We start from the raw sequence: 19257 nt of genomic DNA, 5'->3' as shown, positions 1-19257 counted from the left end.
CTCTTCTGTCCGTTTGAAATTGCTACCAAAAGTGTTATTTTTCTTTACAGCATGTTACCTTATGTAGCAATTTCAATGGAATAAAAGAGTAACATTCAAAGTAAAGGTTAGTTCTACTTCCATACCCTGTAACTTGTTTTGTTATCTTGTAAGGCTACAAGTTTGCAAGATTGACCAAAGTAACACTAGTTTAGTTTAACAAATTCTTGTACGTGACCTTTTCATGTAAGATGCTTTTTATGCATGAGTTAAATAACTCAACTAATATTAAATTGTGTAGGCTTTATATTTTGAAGTTGTATCATCGAGAGAGGGTCTTTCATAAGATTAATTCACCAGCTCTTTAAGTTTACAATATACTAGATAGATACTTGTGCCATGCACGGAGATTAAAAAAAATTGAGTTAATTTTGCACTTGTATTATAATTTTTGTAAAGGTTATTAGTTAGTATTTTAAATATTTTATATATATATATATATATATATATATATATATATATATATATATATATATATATATATATATATTATTGAATATTTAAAATTTTTGTTCAATAAAATTAGAAAACTAATAAATGGTAATACAAAATTTATTATTAATAACTTAAGTTCGTTACAATAATTAAATAATTTCATCTAAATCAAAATTTTTATCATAAAAATGACTTCATAACTTCAATATAGATCACCTTGTGACTAACTTGTATAAAACACCCTGCAATATATATATATATATATATATATATATATATATATATATATATATATATATATATATATATATATATATATATATATTGATTAGTTATATTAATAATAAAACTATCAAAAGGAAATTACTTAAAGAATATGAACGCGTAATTTTTTACCTCATAATTTTTGAAATACTTTATATACCACATTGTCAGTGGACGACGACTACGTAGTTGTTTGATTATCTTTGTCAACAATAAGAATTTTAAGTCCTTTCTTACTTCTCACTCTTGATACGGCAACATAAAGTTGTCCATGACTAAAAACAAATTTAGGCAAAAACAATCCAACATGACTCAATGATTGTCCTTGACTTTTATTAATAATCATCGCAAAACAAAGCATCAAAGGAAATTGTCTTCTTTGAAGTCTAATTGGGAGCTGTGTGGTATCTGTTGGAGTCAATGTTATTCTTGGTATGAAAACCTTTTCTCCTTTATTGCATCCCGTAAGAATAGTTGCCTCGAAAATGTGATCTCCAAGCTGTTTGACTACCAATCGTGTGCCATTGCACAATCCAGCTGATTGATCAATGTTTCTAAGCATCATAACAGGAGCACCAATCTTCAATTTCAGCTCATGATTTGGAAGGCCAGAGCACTTAATATTGTTTAAGTACTCTACAGAAAAAGCATCGGCATTAGACTCAAAACATCCATCTGCTTTACTTATAGAATCAGAACTTAAGTAAATCTTTTCGTCCCCAGGTAATAATGAAAGAATATATTCATTCACTTTTCCAACAATATCATTTGTAGGACAAAGAATGGCCCTTTCTTGAAAAAAGTTTGTGTCACTTAAGTTCTCCTGTATGGATGGATATGTACTTTCAACTATGACACCAATAGGATCTACAACATCCTTAATGAGAAATTGATCAGGAATATCAATAATGGCTTCTCCATCATTAGGTTCTCCTAGTATGCCATCACCAATCCGTAAAATCCAATCAGCGAAATCCTTTAAATCATTATCATCAATAGACTGAGTTTGCAACCTCATATTCTTTGTAAGCCTTAAAACCTTACACGAATGCCAAATGTAAGAAGAGTTTAATGATGCAAAAACTATATCTTGTCGTGTTCATTTTGGAATAACTGGTAATACCTGCCTAAAATCACCTCCAAAAACAACTACCTTATCAGCAAATGGAGAGTCCGAAGCAATACCATTTGAAGCATCTCACATACTCGTGTGCAAAGCTTCAAAACAATATTTGTTCGTCATAGGGGCGTCCCAAATGATGAGCTTCGTCTTATTCAACAAAGAGGTTAAGTCGCTACCCGGAGTAATACCTCTACACATAGAATCAGGAGTGGCAATCAAAGGAATTCCAAATCTTGAATGTGCAGTTCTTCCTCCTGGTAGTAATAGAGAAGCAATACCACTTGAAGCCACAGGAAGGACAATATCCTCTTTTGATCGAATAGCTGCACACAAAGTTCTCCACATAAATGTTTTACCGATTCTGCCATGCCCATAAAGGAAAAAAACACCACCTTTATTATCATTCATAGCCTGCATAATATCATCATATATGATCCGTTGTTCAGCAGTCAAACATTGAAATAACTGCTCATGCTCTATGTGTAGTGCTTCTCTATCACAACTTAACTCATCAGCTATGAGTCTATTAAAACTATCCTGAATTATTAATTCATCTGGAAGTAACTCATTGCTATAATTGCGTAGTGAACAACCATTATTCTGCAGAATCTTCTCTATATTAACTATTGCATAGCATTTCAATTGTTCATCACTAAGCTTCAAATTTGTAATTATCAATTATAAATTATTATAATATTTAATGGTTAAACATGATTAATAAAGCTATTTGTTAATTAAATTAAAATAATTAAAAAAATTACCGGGAAATCAAAGTATCATGTGTTGCCTATATAGTACATCTTCTGAAAGCACATGCCATGTACTGTTCCAAACAAATTCAGGTCTTGTTAGACATAAGCAAAATGGCAAATAATTTTCTTAAGTAGTATGCAGATCCCAAAAAACTTGCCTCTAAAATACCATCAATATATTCTTTATCATCATCTAACAAACCCATTGCATAGCAAGCATCTTTAAATGTAGGGTAGAGAACACCATTAATGGTATGAATATCTTCAAAACTTGTTGGGCCCTTAACATAGTTCAGAAGAGTGCGTAAGTAATATCGTTCACCACATCCTGGAGATACATGATAAAGTCTACCGATAGAAAAACCTCTCTTACGAATGGTCCACTCACGCTCTTTTCTCTTCCAAACAAATTTCCCCGGAAATTCAAAATACTGAAGTTCTCTAGCTTCTTCAAATCTAGAATTACATTCCATCCAAGCCAAAAACATTGACTTATCAACCAAAGGTTTATTCAAGACATTTTCAATTGTTTCATTTTCATTGAACACAATAGTTTATTCTCCTGGTAGGTGAAAATTCAGTCTCTCAACAGAAGGAAGCCTATAGTGAATCTCGAAGGCAAAAATTCTCCAAATAGCCTCACAAGCCGAAACTAACGACAATCATAATATTCTTTGATCTCGTCGATAGTATTAACATCGACATTCTCATTTCGTTTCCTAACTAATCCTGCTGTTACTCTATCATTACCCATATTAATGTACTTGAATAAATATTTGATTGCCCGAGACTGATTGCACCACTCTACATTTATGTGTGCTTGATATTTCAAAAGTAAAGTAGGGTTATAAGGAACAACAAAACGATTATCAATCGACACATTGTTTTTGTCCACAGTAGCCCCCGTATCCCTTCTCCTGTACACAGGATATCCTTCATCACTTAGTACTGTAGTATTGTTGAATTGTTTTGGATATCTTTTACTACAGCTTCCATCTCTCATACACGGTGAATTTAAATTTAAGGTACCGCATGGACCATGTATCATAAAATCTTTTACATTTTGGTACAAAATGGGAAAAAGATTTTTATATGGAATCTCTGCAGATATTATGTTGTCTACATCTTCTATTCTTGGAATTTTATCGTCTCGATGTAGAAATAATACAATGTGTGCATGTGGTAGTCCTCTTTTTTGAAATTCAACACTATAGACAACTACAAATAAATTAAAATTAGAAGCATGTTAAACAAATTAAATCTTCTTCAATATTTATCTATAAAATAAACGAAGCAAAGTAAGTAACTAACCTGCATTGGCTTTGCCAAACAAACTTCCTTTTGTAATATCTTTCAACAACTGGTTCAATTTAAGCTTGAATACTCGACAAAGTATATCTGGTCTATCTTCAGGACGCAAATTCCTCTTCTTAACGAATCTAGATATTTCAGGCCATTTGGAATTACACGTGAATGTAATGAACAGGTCCGGATATCCATATGTCTTGCAAATTCCCATAGCATCATGATATAGTTCAGTCATAAAACGATCACCTCCATGGAATGTAGATGGCAACACAACACGACGACCAGTATTAGATAAATCTGGAATACAATTAGAATTTGAATCAAGCAGACTATTATAATTTTCAACCCTTAATAGCGTTTGATTTTTACGGACAAAAAATAGCCATTCTGATTCAATCATTGTCCACCCATCAACGATAAACTGTTGAAATAATTTCCCAGATCGTAAAATTGTATATGCTTCATTTTGCCTATCCATCAGCCTATAGGCAAACCATTCACGCATGGTTAATTTGATCCTTTGATTAGAATTCGATGAAGAGTAAGACTTCAATCCTCTATGATTTATACCAATTCTATACCCATCTTCTCCATATACAAAAATTAAGGGATATTGTAAAGCTAGATACGAGGGGTGCAACTCACTAATACGCTTCAATAATCCACTTCGATTCTCAATAATTATGTCCCTCTCTTCACACGAACTACCAATATCTCCTACAATAAGGGCAGCTACTTCAGATGCAGATGGCATATTATATGTCCTACCATCTGTAGCTCTTTTCCCAATCAACTTTAATTGAATATTAACCTCATTATTCAAGTCAATTCTGTCTCTTGCCATTCTGTATACCTTAGCATACGGGTTAAATTCATCAATCATTTGTTTTAATTCTTCCAACAAAACATTATCAAATTCCTTCGTAATTTCAGAGCTGAAATGCATGGTCAAAAAATACATTAATATATTTTACTTAAACATAAATTATAATAATAAAAAAATAATTTATTGTAAATTACCTAAAAGCACATTTTCTGTTTTCAATCTCATTTTCAGTATCTACGATGTATAATTGTTGAAACTTTGCTGTATTTCCTTCTGTTGGCAACAAACTACCAATTCTATGGTAATTTTGACCTCCTAGTCTAAAACAATATGGTCCTCGACCTTTGTTAACAGTATTATCTACTCGACCTCCCATTGATGTAAATGCAAACATCATGTTAAACGCACGTATATTTTCAACAAAATATCTACTCCTAGAATCTTTCCTGCTTAATAAATCCTCCAAAAATCTTGGTGGGTTTTTAAGTGTAGGAATTTAAACTTTGCCTTTCATATAACATAATGAAAACTTTGCATTTTTCAATGATCCATCCTTCCGTGCTCTTTCGTTCGCCCACATAAAGGCCAAACAATACTCACATTTAAAGTCAGGATCTCCAACATCAAAATACACTGTAAAAAAAATATTACACATTAAATATTAATAAATTACTAAAAACTAATTTTTTAGTGTATATATATATATTACATTTACCATCTGTTCTTGTAAATTTTTCATCATCTAAACAATAAATAAAAATTAATTTTAATAGTATGATATAAAATGTAATCTATAAGTTCACTGCATATTTTTTTTTAACTAAAAAATTTATATGACATCAACTCTATTTAATATTGAGATATTATAGAACCTTATACATAATACTTACCTATATCACTATTATTTTCTAAATGAGAATCATTAAAGTCAAGAACGTTGGTTGTATGTCTTTTGATGAAATTTCTACCAATAGTATACTTTCCAGCCCGAGTAAGTTTGTTAGAATATAGTCAAATGTTATTTAAGTTAAGTCTTATTGATGAAATTTTATTATTTTGATAATATTTACTCAAGTACAATTAATGATATTTAAGATTAAAATAATAAATTGACGAATATGTCAAAATCAAATAACACAAAAATAGTGAGTAATTGGAAATAGTAAAGTTTAATGTTATTCGACTCATCTAAATTTAATTTTTATTAATAACAATTTTTTTATAGTTTTAAATAATCTCCAATTACAGTTATTAACAATTTATAAATAGTAGTATACTGATATTTGTACAAAAATACATTTATAATCAAGTATAATTAATGATATTTAAGATTAAAATAATTAATTGACAAATATGTCAAAATCAAATAAGACAATAATAATGGATGAGAGAAAATAACAAAGAGTTATATTATTTGATTCGTCTAGATTTAATTTTTATCAATACAATTTTTTACAATATTAAATTATCATTTATCTCAAATTATAAATATTACTGATTTAAACAATATATTGATTTGTGTATAAAATAAATGAAAAAACAATAACAGAAAAGAATGGGTAAAATAAAAGTAAAACCATTTATAACATATGGCATTGGAAAACAATGGGCCAAAACCATGTTCCAATACCATTTTGTTCTTTCAAGTCATGATGATTTTTTGTTGGAAAACGGTATTAGAGTAAAAGTATAGGCTTGGAGCGCAGTATGACGACGTTTTGAACGTGGATGAGAAAAATCGACTGTACAAATGTGATAAAATATTAGATATAAAATATAATTCCTAAACATTAAAAATTATATTTTATATTTAATTTATAAGCTAAAATGTACTCTTTTTTATTCATTATTATTATCCCATTTGACTTTTGAACAATATTTATCAATCACTCTTACACCATCCTTAACAATGGTCCAATTATAAAGGTTATGAAACTATTTATTTATTTCCCCTCTCCTAAAGATCATCTTTTAATCTATTTTTATTAAAAGCAATTTTTTTTAACAAGTAATCATCTTTATTTTAAAATTCCCATCTAATTCTTGTCAACCGATTGTTCAACTGATAATAGCTTACTCTTTGACGTCTGCAGTTAAAATATAGTCAAATGTGATTTAAGTTAAGTCTTATTGATGAAAATTTTATTATTTTGATAATATTTACTCAAGTACAATTAATGATATTTAAGATTAAAATAATAAATTGACGAATATGTAATAATCAAATAACACAAAAATAGAGAGTAATTGGAAATAGTAAAGTTTAATGTTATTCGACTCATCTAAATTTAATTTTTATTAATAAATTTTTTTTATAGTTTTAAATAATCTCCAATTACAGTTATTAACAATTTATAAATAATAGTATACTGATATTTGTACAAAAATACATTTATAATCAAGTATAATTAATGATATTTGAGATTAAAATAATTAATTGACAAATATGTCAAAATCAAATAAGACAATAATAATGGATAAGAGAAAATAGCAAAGAGTGATATTATTTGATTAGTCTAGATTTAATTTTTATCAATACAATTTTTTACAATATTAAATTATCATTATCTCCAATTATAAATATTACTAATTTAAACAATATATTGATTTGTGTATAAAATAAATGAAAAAACACTAACAGAAAAGAGTAGTTAAAACAAAAGTAAAAACCATTCATATAATATGGCATTGAAAAACAATGGGCCAAAACCATGTTCCAATACCATTTTGTTCTTTCAAGTGGTGATGATTTTGCGTTGGAAAACGGTATTAGAGTAAAAGTATAGGCTTGGTGCGCAGTATGACGACGTTTTGAACGTGGATGAGAAAAATCGACTGTACAAATGTGATAAAATATTAGATATAAAAAATGATTCCTAAATATTAAAAATTATATTTTATATTTAATTTATAAGCTAAAATGTACTCTTTTTTATTCATTATTATTATCCCCTTTAACTTTTGAACAATATTTATCAATCACTCTTACACCATCCTTAACAATGATCTAATTATAAAGGTTATGAAACTATTTATATATTTCCCCTCTCCTAAAGATCATCTTTTAATCTATTTTCATTAAAAGCAATTTTTTTTAACATGTAATCATCTTTATTTTAAAATTCCCATCTAATTCTTGTCAACCGATTGTTCAACTGATAATAGCTTACTCTTTGACGTTTGCAGTTAAAATATAGTCAAATGTGATTTAAGTTAAGTCTTATTGATGAAAATTTTATTATTTTGACAATATTTACTCAAGAACAATTAATGATATTTAAGATTAAAATAATAAATTGACGAATATGTCAAAATCAAATAACACAAAAATAGTGAGTAATTGGAAATAGTAAAGTTTAATGTTATTCGACTCATCTAAATTTAACTTTTATTAACAATTTTTTTTTTATAGTTTTAAATAATCTCCAATTACAGTTATTAACAATTTATAAATAGTAGTATACTGATATTTGTACAAAAATACATTTATAATCAAGTGTAATTAATGATATTTAAGATTAAAATAATTAATTCACAAATATGTCAAAATCAAATAAGACAATAATAATGGATAAGAGAAAATAGCAAAGAGTGATATTATTTGATTCGTCTAGATTTAATTTTTATCAATACAATTTTTTACAATATTAAATTATCATTATCTCCAATTATAAATATTATTAATTTAAACAATATATTGATTTGTTTATAAAATAAATGAAAAAAAAATAACAGAAAAGAGTAGGTAAAACAAAAGAAAAAATCATTCATATAATATGGCATTGAAAAACAATGGGCCAAAACCATGTTCCAATACCATTTTGTTCTTTCAAGTCATGATGATTTTTTGTTGGGAAATGATATTAGAGTAAATGCATAGGTTATGAGTATCGCATTTGTCGGTTTAATAGTAATGCACTTGCACAACTATTAACTCATCTCTTTCATTTGCCATTTTTAAACTCCAATTTTTTTCTCTTTCTAACCATTCAAAAATTCTCTCTTTGTATTTAAGATTTTTATGTAGTTTTTACTGGTTTTTTCAAGTCAGATTGAAAAAAATATATAAGTTTATCTTTCAATTTTAATAAAATCACCAGTATTTTTCTTCTCTAAAATTGTCTTAATTGATTTGTCTAGATATATCTTATAAAAAACTAAGTCGATTTATTATTTTTTATGTAGAAAATTATTTTTTGTAGTAGATTTTTGATAAATTAGTTTAACATGTGATAATATGAGTCAATCCTTTATATTTTATAACATTAAATCTAGTTTATTTTAAACGATTTCGAAAATACTAAACGATTTTATCCTTTGATTTTTATAATTTTTTTTTTGTTTGAAAATTTTTATTTGATTTCTATAGATTTTTCAAATGAAAAAATAGATCGACTTTTCATTTCTTTAAGTTGAAAAAATTTTTTTTAGTGATTAATTTTTTTTTTCTAAAATTGGTTTGTTTATAATATGATGAATCGACTTTTCAATATTTAAAAGGGTTTGCATATAATATTAGGAGAAATTTCACTATTGGTTTTTGGTTTATCTACTCCTCTAAATAAAATCAGGTATCCCTCTTTCATATATATGATAATACTTACAATTTTGTTGATAGATGTTTATACTTTTTTGACATGTAGTTAACTGGATTATAATTTGATCTACAGTTTTATCCATGTTTGATTTTGAATGAGTTAACATAATTGTTAAAATAATTTCTAGATTATCATTCAACTAATCAGCTAATTTTTTGGGTTTATTTTTTTAAAAATAATATGACCTTTAAAAGGTAGAACATAATTTAGTTCATAAATTAATACTATATGTGTACAGTAATTATGCATGTTTTATTTTGAGTAATTTAACATAGTTATTAAGCAAATTTCCAGATCGATCTATTACTTAAACTGACTGATATTTTTTTGGTTAATTCTAATAAATAATAAATAATAAATAATATGACACTTGGAAAAAGTAAATCTGTTTGTTCATATCAACATGTAATAATCTTCTAACTATTTAGCTCTACTTCTATACCATGTAACTTGTTTTGTTATCTTGTAAGGCTACAAGTTTGCAAGATTGACCAAAGTAACACTAGTTTAGTTTAACAAATTCTTGTACGTGACCGTTTCATGTAAGATGCTTTTTATGCCTGAGTTAAATAATTCAACTAATATTAAATTGTGTAAGCTTTTTATTTTGGGGCCGTATCATCGAGAGAGGGTTTTTTATAAGATTAATTCACCAGCTCTTTAAGTTTACAATATATTCTTATGTCTTGTTAAATGTTTTCCCTTTCTTGACCATTACCAAACCTAAATACGGAAACACAAAATCTTAAATGCGCCCTTTGCATTCGTGCAACTGTATGAACTGTCTAATAAAAAAATTGAATTAGTTATTTTAATCCACCAATTTTTAGTCTTAAAACATCTATTTTAAAACTTAATCCTACATTATATTTTAATTTTTCTTTTTAAAGTCTTAATTTTATCTTTTAACTATCTATTTTAGTTTTAAAACACTTTTTTTTAAACTTAAAATGTCAATTTTAACTTATAAAACTACTGCTTTAAGTTTTAATCTTTTTTCTTCTAGAGGTTTTACTTTATTTTTTATCTACCTACTCTATTTGTTAAAATGATAGAGAAATATATTTCCCTTACTACCGTCCATGTAGGATAACATTTTTTTATTTAATTTTGTTCGTTAGCAAACCGCTATCTCATATAACGGTTTTTATAGAAGAGAAAACCGCTATCTGAGAGATAGCGGTTTTGATTGTAAATAAATGGAATTAAAAATTAAAAAAATAAACTACTTTGCTATCCATCAGATTAGAATGTGCGACCTGAAAAACAATGGAAAGCAATTAGGGATGGTCATGGGGCGGGTCTAGCCAGACCTGGACCCGGACCCTTTTATTTTTTATAGATCTAGACCTGGATCCGGACTCTAAGGGTCTAAAATTTTTAGACTCAGACCCAGACCCGTCGGATCTGACAGATCTAGGGTCCTTGATGGGTCCTTAATGGGTCTTAAACAAAGTCTCTTTGATTGTTAAAATTGAACCTTTTCGAGTCTTTTTGTATTTTTGTAAGGAGCTTATTATCGTATTACAAAATACAAACACTTATTCGAGTCCATAAAATTCAAATACAAAATAATTACTAAAAAGTAAAAAAAAAATATTTAATTGTAGAGGGTCCAAGTTCGGGTCTGAGGAGCGGGTCTAGGGTCTGGGTCTCGAGGTCGGGTCTGTGTCCGGGTCCCATAGATCCGGACTCGGACCCATCAAATATTTTCTGGATTCAGATCCGACCCGGATCCAATGGGTCTAAAAAAATAAGTCTCAGACCCTTAAAAAAGGGGCGAATCTGAGGCGGATCCAATAGGATTCTTAACCCGTGACCATCCCTAAAAGCAATTCCTGCATCCTCACGATCAACTGCTCTCACACACTATTAATGGAGTGCTGTCATGGCTTGTGTTTTTAAATAAATCATTTGGCCCATATAATTTAACGGAACATTAATTCATCATTTTTAGTTTTTCTCAAAATTATAGTATGGATCAAACCGCATCACATATAGCAATTTGCTAGAAAAATAATACCAAACTGTCATTTGAATTAGCGGTTTGATTTAAAAAAATAAAAAATGAATATATATATTTTGTGTATCGTTCTAGGTGGAAATATGTTTTGAGAATTGCACCATTAAGGGCAAAGATTCACATTTATCCCAAAAATTCATAAATTGAAACATTCAGAAATTGCGAGGGAAAGAAATTAAGCCCTAATTTTCTCTCTCTCGAGTAGACTTTGTCCAAATTCCAAACCACGCAGGTAATCTCCATCTCTCTTCTCTTGTTCCTCCATTTAGTAATGAACTCTCGTGCATGGCTGATGGCTTTCACTTTAATATACTTTTCGACCGGTATTGTAGAGACTTTAGGGGCGCAATTTTGAGCATTTCGTTCCAACTCTATTCCTATACTGTTTTGACAATTGCCAGGGTTTCTTAATTCTTTTTTTTTTTTTTGATTGCTGAATATTGATGGAAGACTTTTCCTGAATTCCTTAACTGTTTCTGTTGCGTCAATGTGGTGCTTGATCATTCTCTCGATAACCTAATTTAATTTTTCTATTTTTTCTCCAATTTTATTCAAAACCTTCACATTTTGAATTTTGCAAATATTTCTAGTCGATTTTAATTTCGAATTTCACGTATTCTGTTTTTGCTAATATTTTTATGAGGTAAAAACCAGAGATAATTTCGTCCATGATGAAGCACAACTTGTAAGGGAGCTTTGGTTTGTATTTTGGTGGATTCATAGTTTTGAATTAATCTCATGATGCATTTTTAAAGATTTAATATGTCAAGGCTTTGTTTGATAATGGGTTTATCTTGAATTTTCTAATTTTAAAGAAAGAACCGAGAGAGAACTAGAATGCAAGGGAGGAAAGTGTGAATTTTGTATTGATTTTTGTGTTTTATTTGGTTTCTTTTTTTTGGTGTTACTTACGGTAAATTATGAGGAATATTTGATTTGCTTTAGAAAAAACATCAAAGCTATTCAAATTCCTAGTATATTCAATTTAAGAAACCGACAAAAAGGATATACACTTGAACGCTTTCCTATTTGATGCTTATATGTTTTCTTTGTCTTATTGCGTGAATATACCAACTTTTTTGTGATTTTTCTTTAGTGTTTTTGACTATTATAATTTCGGTTAGGTGGATAAAGTTTACTAATACTTATGGAGCTAATGCACCACTCCACTTCCTTTCTATCATCCATTCTTCCAGAGCAAGGATCCTTGCCAAAATATGCCCTGGTTGTACTTAACCAGCCCCTTCCTCGTTTTACTCATCTCCTTTGGGAGCACGGTACTTTATTGTGTTTCTCTACTCTTTTTAATATTAATTTTTTGTGTTATTCCTTTTGTGTGTTATGGATTGTGCTTTCTTTTGCTTCTATACGATGAGTCGACAAAAGCTAGTCATGCGGAATGCTAGCTTGTATGTTGATGATGTTGGGGCATGGGAATAATATGAAAGGGAATACTATGAAAATAATGAGCCGGATGTAGGCTTTACTTTTGATTTCTGTGACATTGCACTCCATTGTTTGAAACTCCTAGCTGCTTTCTATTTCAACTATTGGTTAATGGTAGTATTGTATTTTGTAATTGTTATTGTATTTTGTAATCTATAGTGGTTCTGATGTTCATTATTTTGGAATGGGTATCATCCATTTTATCATCATATTTTAGATGAATGTCATGTTCAAGTGTTATGCATCATTGTCTAGAATTGGTGATATCTACGATTTATACCCACAAAATTTCGATTTTCTTTTTATACCAGATTGTTTTGTTGGTGTTGGGAAGCTTTTTTTTCTTTTTTTTTTCTTTTTTTTTTTTTTGTTTTGTTTGGGGAGGGTGGGGATGGTTGCAATTTGCTGTTTATTTTCTAATTTTTACAATGTCTCACTTCTAAATACTTCTATTTGGAGTGCTATTTCTTTTTGGGCTTCAAATTCTTTGGCTTTTTGTCTTTTTGTAATCTAGTCTCAATTTTATTGATATTTATTCTCAATGGAGATTTATGGTGCTTTGGTTTCACATTATGTGGACTACACGAAAAAGGCTGATTAAATAGTTACACTTCTTATATATGAACATGCGGATGATGTTTGAACAATGATCAATCGGAAACAACCCTCTTTGTTAGTACTTCCTCCGTTTTGAAATACTCGCTACATTTCTATTATTGACACTATTCATTATTCAAGCTTATTTTATATATTGCGGCTAATGTGTAAGAAAAAATATAGTCAAGTGGGATCTTGTTTGAATCGTCTAATCGCATACTTTTATAATGTTAACTTTTTATAATTTTTAGACGTGTATAATTCAATATATAAATGATCAAAATAACGCATTAGATTGCGTAAAAAGTCAAATGTAGCAAGTATAGTGTAACAGAGGAAATATAAGGGTAAAATTGCATAAATTCGTCCCCTAAACCCTTCTAGACGGAAGCCACTTCTCATTGGGGCAATGACATTCTTTTTGTGTGCATGTTCTTTTTGTCTTGCTTAACTATATGCCCGTATTTTGACGTTTGATGTCTTTTGTGCAGCAAAACTACGACTTTGTGCAGATGGAGGTGCAAATCGTTTGTTTGATGGAATGCCTCAGTTTTTTCCTCAACAAGACCCCTTTCATGTCCGCGAAAGGTTAATTTTTACTCACTATTTTTTGATTCTTTTTGTTGCAATCATGCTTTTAATTGTATGGACTGTTTTGAACGTGTTAACCTTTATTCTGAATCTGATATCCCGCGTTTAGATGCATTATGTGTGCGTACTTGATTAGGGTTTCTATTGTGAAGGAAATAAAAATACTCCATGTGTCCGTTGTGTTCTTTCCATTTAGCCGTGTACATTGACCTAAAAATGGTGAATGAAGACCACTTCACTTGCATATGAGAAAAACTAAGAGTGGAAGGACACTTTCACATAGGGAAAGAGTATTATCCAAAAATAGCTTGAATTAGGATATGACTAGAACAAAAAAAGCCCCATAAAAAATATTGACCAGAATAAAAATTGAATGGAGGGAGCATGTAAATTAACCTATGCTATGATTCTTGGATGCTTGCTTTTTTGGAGCGGTGAACAAAATTTGGTCAAACATTTTCTTGATTTTGAATTGTAGTTAAACAAGGTAATCTAGAGGGGGGAGGCAGCTAAGTGGTCGAACTCAAATGTTCATTGCTAATAACATTTTTTTGGTTAATACCCCTGGATGATGTGGCTATCCAGGGATCGGATCTTTACTTCTCTTGTTTGAATTTGTGATTTGGATATATTATATTGTGTTCCTAATAAATCAAGTCTTCACTTTAGGCCAAAAGTTTATTTAAGATTTGGATTGGCTAAAATAATTAAAGATTTGGGTTGGTTAAAAGTTAAAATAATATTTGGATTGGTTACAGGTATAAACCAGATGTAATTAAAGGTGATTTGGACTCTATCAGAGCAGATGTTTTGGATTTTTATGCCAAATTGGTAAGTGGTTTCATCAGACAGATAATGTGTTTAGTAGTCTTCTTTTACCTTTTCTTCATTTGTTTTTGTGTTGGAGCCATTATCTGTTTCCTTATTTATTCGTTTCCACAATGAACCAAGTTTTTTTATATGTTTAGTTTTCTCCCCTTTTCTTTCTTTGTGGCTTTGTTTGGTGGCCAGTTTTGAGCATGGCCAGTGATTCATTGGTGGGAAACATTTGACTAGGATTGTGGTGAGCTAGATTATTGGGCGAATTGTTCTCATAAATTGGTCTTTGCTGATTCTTAATTACTTGAGGTTTAAGAGAAGATACCCACATTACCTGAAAGTCTGAAACTATATTTAACTCAGACACCTAACCTTGTGTCCTTATGGGAGAGCATCATACTCTGTGATTTTGATCCTGTTATGTATGTTAGTATGTATGCAAGCTAGTTTTTTTTTCTTTTTTTTTTTTTTTTTTTTTTGTCACAAAATACGAGTATTAGTTTCAATTTCTTCGGTTAGCTCTGCTTTCCTAAACCTAGTGATTGTCAGGTTAGAAATAGGAAATGTACGTTTGCTTTGTAGACAGTGTTAGAAAAAGTTTAGCTGATTAAGTTTCCACATGAAACACATCTTGCATGTGATAGTGAATGTTGTAATGTACTAATGGCCACAAAAGTTAGATGCTGGATTTCGATGGTGTTACAATTGACTTCCAGGCTATCGGAATGTGGATCGGCAACTTCAAAGGAGTCCTTGTTTTTATAGTATTTCAAGCGTTTTAAAGATATCTTGAGATCATCAAAGCTTACACATTCCTGTTTGAACCTAATCTTGTCTTAAAAATGCATTATGAGGACTATGATGTTAGAATAATGAGTTTTAACAAATTTAACGGTATGCTTTTGAATCAAATGCGACATAATGGCTTTTCCCATTACAACAAGTTTAAAATTTGTAGCTAAGTGGCCGTTATGTAACAGATTGACCTAATTGAAATCCCATTATGTATGACATATATAAAGACCTTGAGTGAGCCTCTTTGCTTATGCTAAGGGAATCAGAAATCCTATAATTCCTCTGATTTTGTTCACCAGAAGAACAGTTATTTAGGCCATGTAAGTTATTTTGAGACTGAACAAGAGATGATGGAATAGTCTTATCTTTTGAAACATGATTTATTAGAACATCAGATGGTTTATCAACGTAAAGTTGTAAACATTTATATAGTACCCTTATTTATAGAATTCTTTTTGAGTTTTTTTTCTCTCTTCTATTTATATGCTCAAGTATGTCATTCTCCATTTCTTTCTTAGGATGTAGGATGTTTGTCATTAGATCACATATATGAATTAGGGGCATTATTCTCTTGGTCATCTTATATTGAGGTTCTAGCAATCATGAGTTTATGAAGGCATTCTATACAATGGCTTTTTGTTAAAATGTCACTTAATGGCTTTTTGTAAAAATGTCACTTCTAATAAACATAGTAATAGACCACGTTAAGTTATCTTTTAAGTTTTTCAATGAAAAAAAATATCATCATTGCCCTATTTTGACCCTCTTCTATCCCTGCTGCGGCGCTGCCTTTAAAAAGGGGCATTTTGTGGTATGAGATCCATGTCCTTTTGTGAAATGGGACTAAGGTGGAGCTGATTGTCCTGAATCAATAAATTCATACTTGATGTATCCCCACTGGTATGGAGATTTGAAGCAACTTTTTGGACCTGATATGCAAATATTCAATTAATCACAAGATTGGGAGTTTGGGACACCTGAATTTATATCAGTCTCTGACACTGATGTCAAAAACCGAGTAAAGTAGCATTCATCTATTTCCTATGATGGTAAGATGCTGCACAATGGCCAGTTGCAAATCCAAACTTTGCATGACTCATTGTCCCCATCTTGGACATATTTAGTTTCTGCTCTACTCGTATTTTCTTGATATATATATTCACGCATGTTGCACCTGATTTTGCTGTTAGAAAATTGTGCTGAGAACATAACTATCTTTATCCATTTTCCTCACTTTTTTTCTAAACTGTGGTTCTCTTGTTGTTGACATTGCTGCATATTATCTAATGTCAGGGTGTTGATATAATAAATGATTCGCATGACCAAGATACCACTGACCTTCACAAGTGTATTTCACATATTAGTAGCATGATGTCTGACGCTGAAAAATTAAATGTAAGCTGCTTCAGCTTTCATTTTTCTCAAGTCGTGAGCAGTTTCTTGATTTTTCACATTCTTGTCTGTTGTTTACTGCCAATTGCAAAACAATTATGTTTTTACCCTGAAAAATGAGACGCTTAGTGAGATTTTTGTTTCTTCCTGAGTTAATTAATTATGTGATGGCTTACTCTTAGTTGTGCATTCTTGTTGCTGGAGCACTTGGAGGGCGATTTGATCATGAAGCTGGGAACATTAATGTCCTCTGTCATTTCTCTGGCATGCGAATAATTCTTCTTTCAGATGATTGTCTAATCCAACTTCTTTCTAGAACTCACCATCACAAAATCCATATTGAATCTTCTATTGTTGGTCCACATTGTGGACTACTACCTATAGGAGTGCCTGCTTTTCATACCACAACCTCTGGGCTCAAATGGAATCTATGTAAGTAATGTTTGTGCTTTTCTTCATGTGTTCAATTTCTTGGGGTTTTTGGGGGGCATATGCTTCTCTGTGACTTGACTAGTTTGATGATGGCTAAAACTTACTCTCACCGTTACCTATTAATGTTCCCATAAGGAATGTCACGAAAATTAAGAAAATTGAATCATTTTGATGACGGATGTATTATTTTATTGATTTATTATGATATTGAAGAAAAAGTAGGGACCATAAACATTAAAAAGTACTAAAATAAAGTTAGTGGAAAAAATATGGAGACTATAATTTTTATACAATATTTAAATAAAGTTTGTGGGAAACATATGTGGATCATAAGTAATATAGAAATGTTAAATGAAGTTACCGGAAGATACATGGGGATCATAAGCATTAATAAAATATTAAAATTAGGATGAACAATTGACGCAAAGAATATATAAGCTTCTGTGTGAGGCTTTGGTAGGAATCAATGTAATGATAAAATCATGTTGACAGCGGTTCTTATGTTTATCACCCGTTCTTCAGGATGATATGTAGTATTTTCGTGCATTGTCCGGGAACCAGTATAGGATGGCATACCTTTATTTTGCATATTGTTTATATTGGCATGAGTCTATGATTGTATTAGAGAACCTATATTTTTTTGCCATTGGATCCATTGCAGAGATAACAAAAGTGTTGGCTAATCTTTTGCTTATTGTGTGTATGTATTTTTATTATTGCCTTTTATTTCCTTCATATGTGTTAGTTTTGGTTTTAAGATCTTTTATCCCCTCTGTTTCATTTCAGCTGATACGGAAATGAAGTTTGGTGGCTTGATAAGTACATCTAATCTAGTGATGGGAGATATAGTATCGGTGCATTCTGATGCTGATCTTCTTTGGACAATATCCATCAAAAAGGACACCAAATTCGCGCCTACGCAATCTTAAGCAAAAATTATGTCTTGTTGTTAACTTCTGTTCGTTGATTCTCCTGGTGATCCTCTCAACGATTCAAATTTGATTGTGTTAGCTTCTCATAATAAATTCATATCAAAGACGCCGAGAAAGCTTGTATGCAGACTGAGTTCAACCATTATTGTAAATAGTGTAATTTTTTGTTATGTGTTGCCTTGCTTCCGAGTTCTTGCTGTATGATTACTGCAGAAACAACTTAACTATTTGCAGCATCAGTATGTGTTCTATCTTCTATACTATCTATAGTGATTTTTTGTTCTAAGAATCTGCACAAAATAAGAGTTGATTTGTCTGAAACTGCTTCCACTGCATGTCTGCAATGGTTTCGGGCATTGGATGTACAATTTGTAATAAATGTGTTCAGAAAGCATAACAAATACTCGTTTCTTTCCACTACTATGTCGACTCATTTGATAGTATTAATTTAAAAATCTATTATTTTTTTATTTGAGATAAGTTTTTTGAAAAATTTAATTCTATAAATGTTTTCCTTAATTACCCACTTGGTTATCAAACCACTAACATATAAGTATAGCTTGACTTATCTTGTGGCGACTAAAATTTAAGCTCGTACTTTGAAATATGATATCTGTCTTGACTTCATCTTATATTAAAGTTTGGCTCGAGCTAATGAATAACCTAATATATATTCTTTAATTCATCATTATATTATCATATCTAGTGTATTTCGCTCATAAAAAACTATAATCGGGGTTTGGGGAGGAAAGAACGACGGCAGCTCATACCTATAGAAGAAAGTGCGGTCAAAGAGTTCATCGGCGATAAAGGTCTTCAAAGAAAGAGAAACCTACAACTTACAAAAATAATAAATAGAACATGTACAAATAACTAAAAATAAAG

General features: G+C 30.1%; 1 protein-coding gene and 1 pseudogene across 2 annotated transcripts; one reads left to right on the top strand and one right to left on the bottom strand.

Annotated features, from left to right (window-relative positions):
* Positions 1–871: 871 nt before the first annotated feature.
* LOC130813628 (uncharacterized) lies at positions 872–8702 on the bottom strand (annotated as a pseudogene).
* Positions 8342–18837, top strand: LOC130814004 (thiamine pyrophosphokinase 2-like). Of its 2 annotated transcripts, XM_057679971.1 has the most exons (8): positions 8555–9318; positions 11444–11600; positions 12493–12645; positions 13903–13999; positions 14761–14833; positions 16910–17011; positions 17191–17440; positions 18227–18812. In XM_057679971.1, the coding sequence occupies exons 3-8, from the start codon at positions 12516–12518 to the stop codon at positions 18367–18369; spliced, it is 795 nt and encodes a 264-aa protein (XP_057535954.1). In that variant the 5' UTR covers positions 8555–9318; positions 11444–11600; positions 12493–12515; the 3' UTR covers positions 18370–18812. The 2 variants fall into 2 exon arrangements, with proteins under 2 accessions (XP_057535955.1, XP_057535954.1); XM_057679972.1 differs by lacking the exon at positions 11444–11600 and having other exon boundaries at positions 8342–9318; positions 18227–18837.
* The last annotated feature ends 420 nt before the right edge of the window (positions 18838–19257 follow it).

This window comes from Amaranthus tricolor, chromosome 5 (genome assembly GCF_026212465.1).
Source record: "Amaranthus tricolor cultivar Red isolate AtriRed21 chromosome 5, ASM2621246v1, whole genome shotgun sequence".
Taxonomy (NCBI): domain Eukaryota; kingdom Viridiplantae; phylum Streptophyta; class Magnoliopsida; order Caryophyllales; family Amaranthaceae; genus Amaranthus; species Amaranthus tricolor.
The sequence above is the reverse complement of the archived record's forward strand: the minus strand, read 5'-3'. Positions and strand labels throughout refer to the sequence as shown.

What these genes read in the sequence shown, in the direction of transcription:
- LOC130814004 (XM_057679972.1), top strand. Translation starts at nt 12,516, where the DNA reads ATGGAGCTAATGCACCACTCCACTTCCTTTCTATCATCCATTCTTCCA. An exon ending in TCATCTCCTTTGGGAGCACG is followed by an intron (nt 12,646 to 13,902) that starts GTACTTTATTGT and finishes TCTTTTGTGCAG; the next exon opens with CAAAACTACGACTTTGTGCA. An exon ending in TGGATTTTTATGCCAAATTG is followed by an intron (nt 14,834 to 16,909) that starts GTAAGTGGTTTC and finishes ATCTAATGTCAG; the next exon opens with GGTGTTGATATAATAAATGA.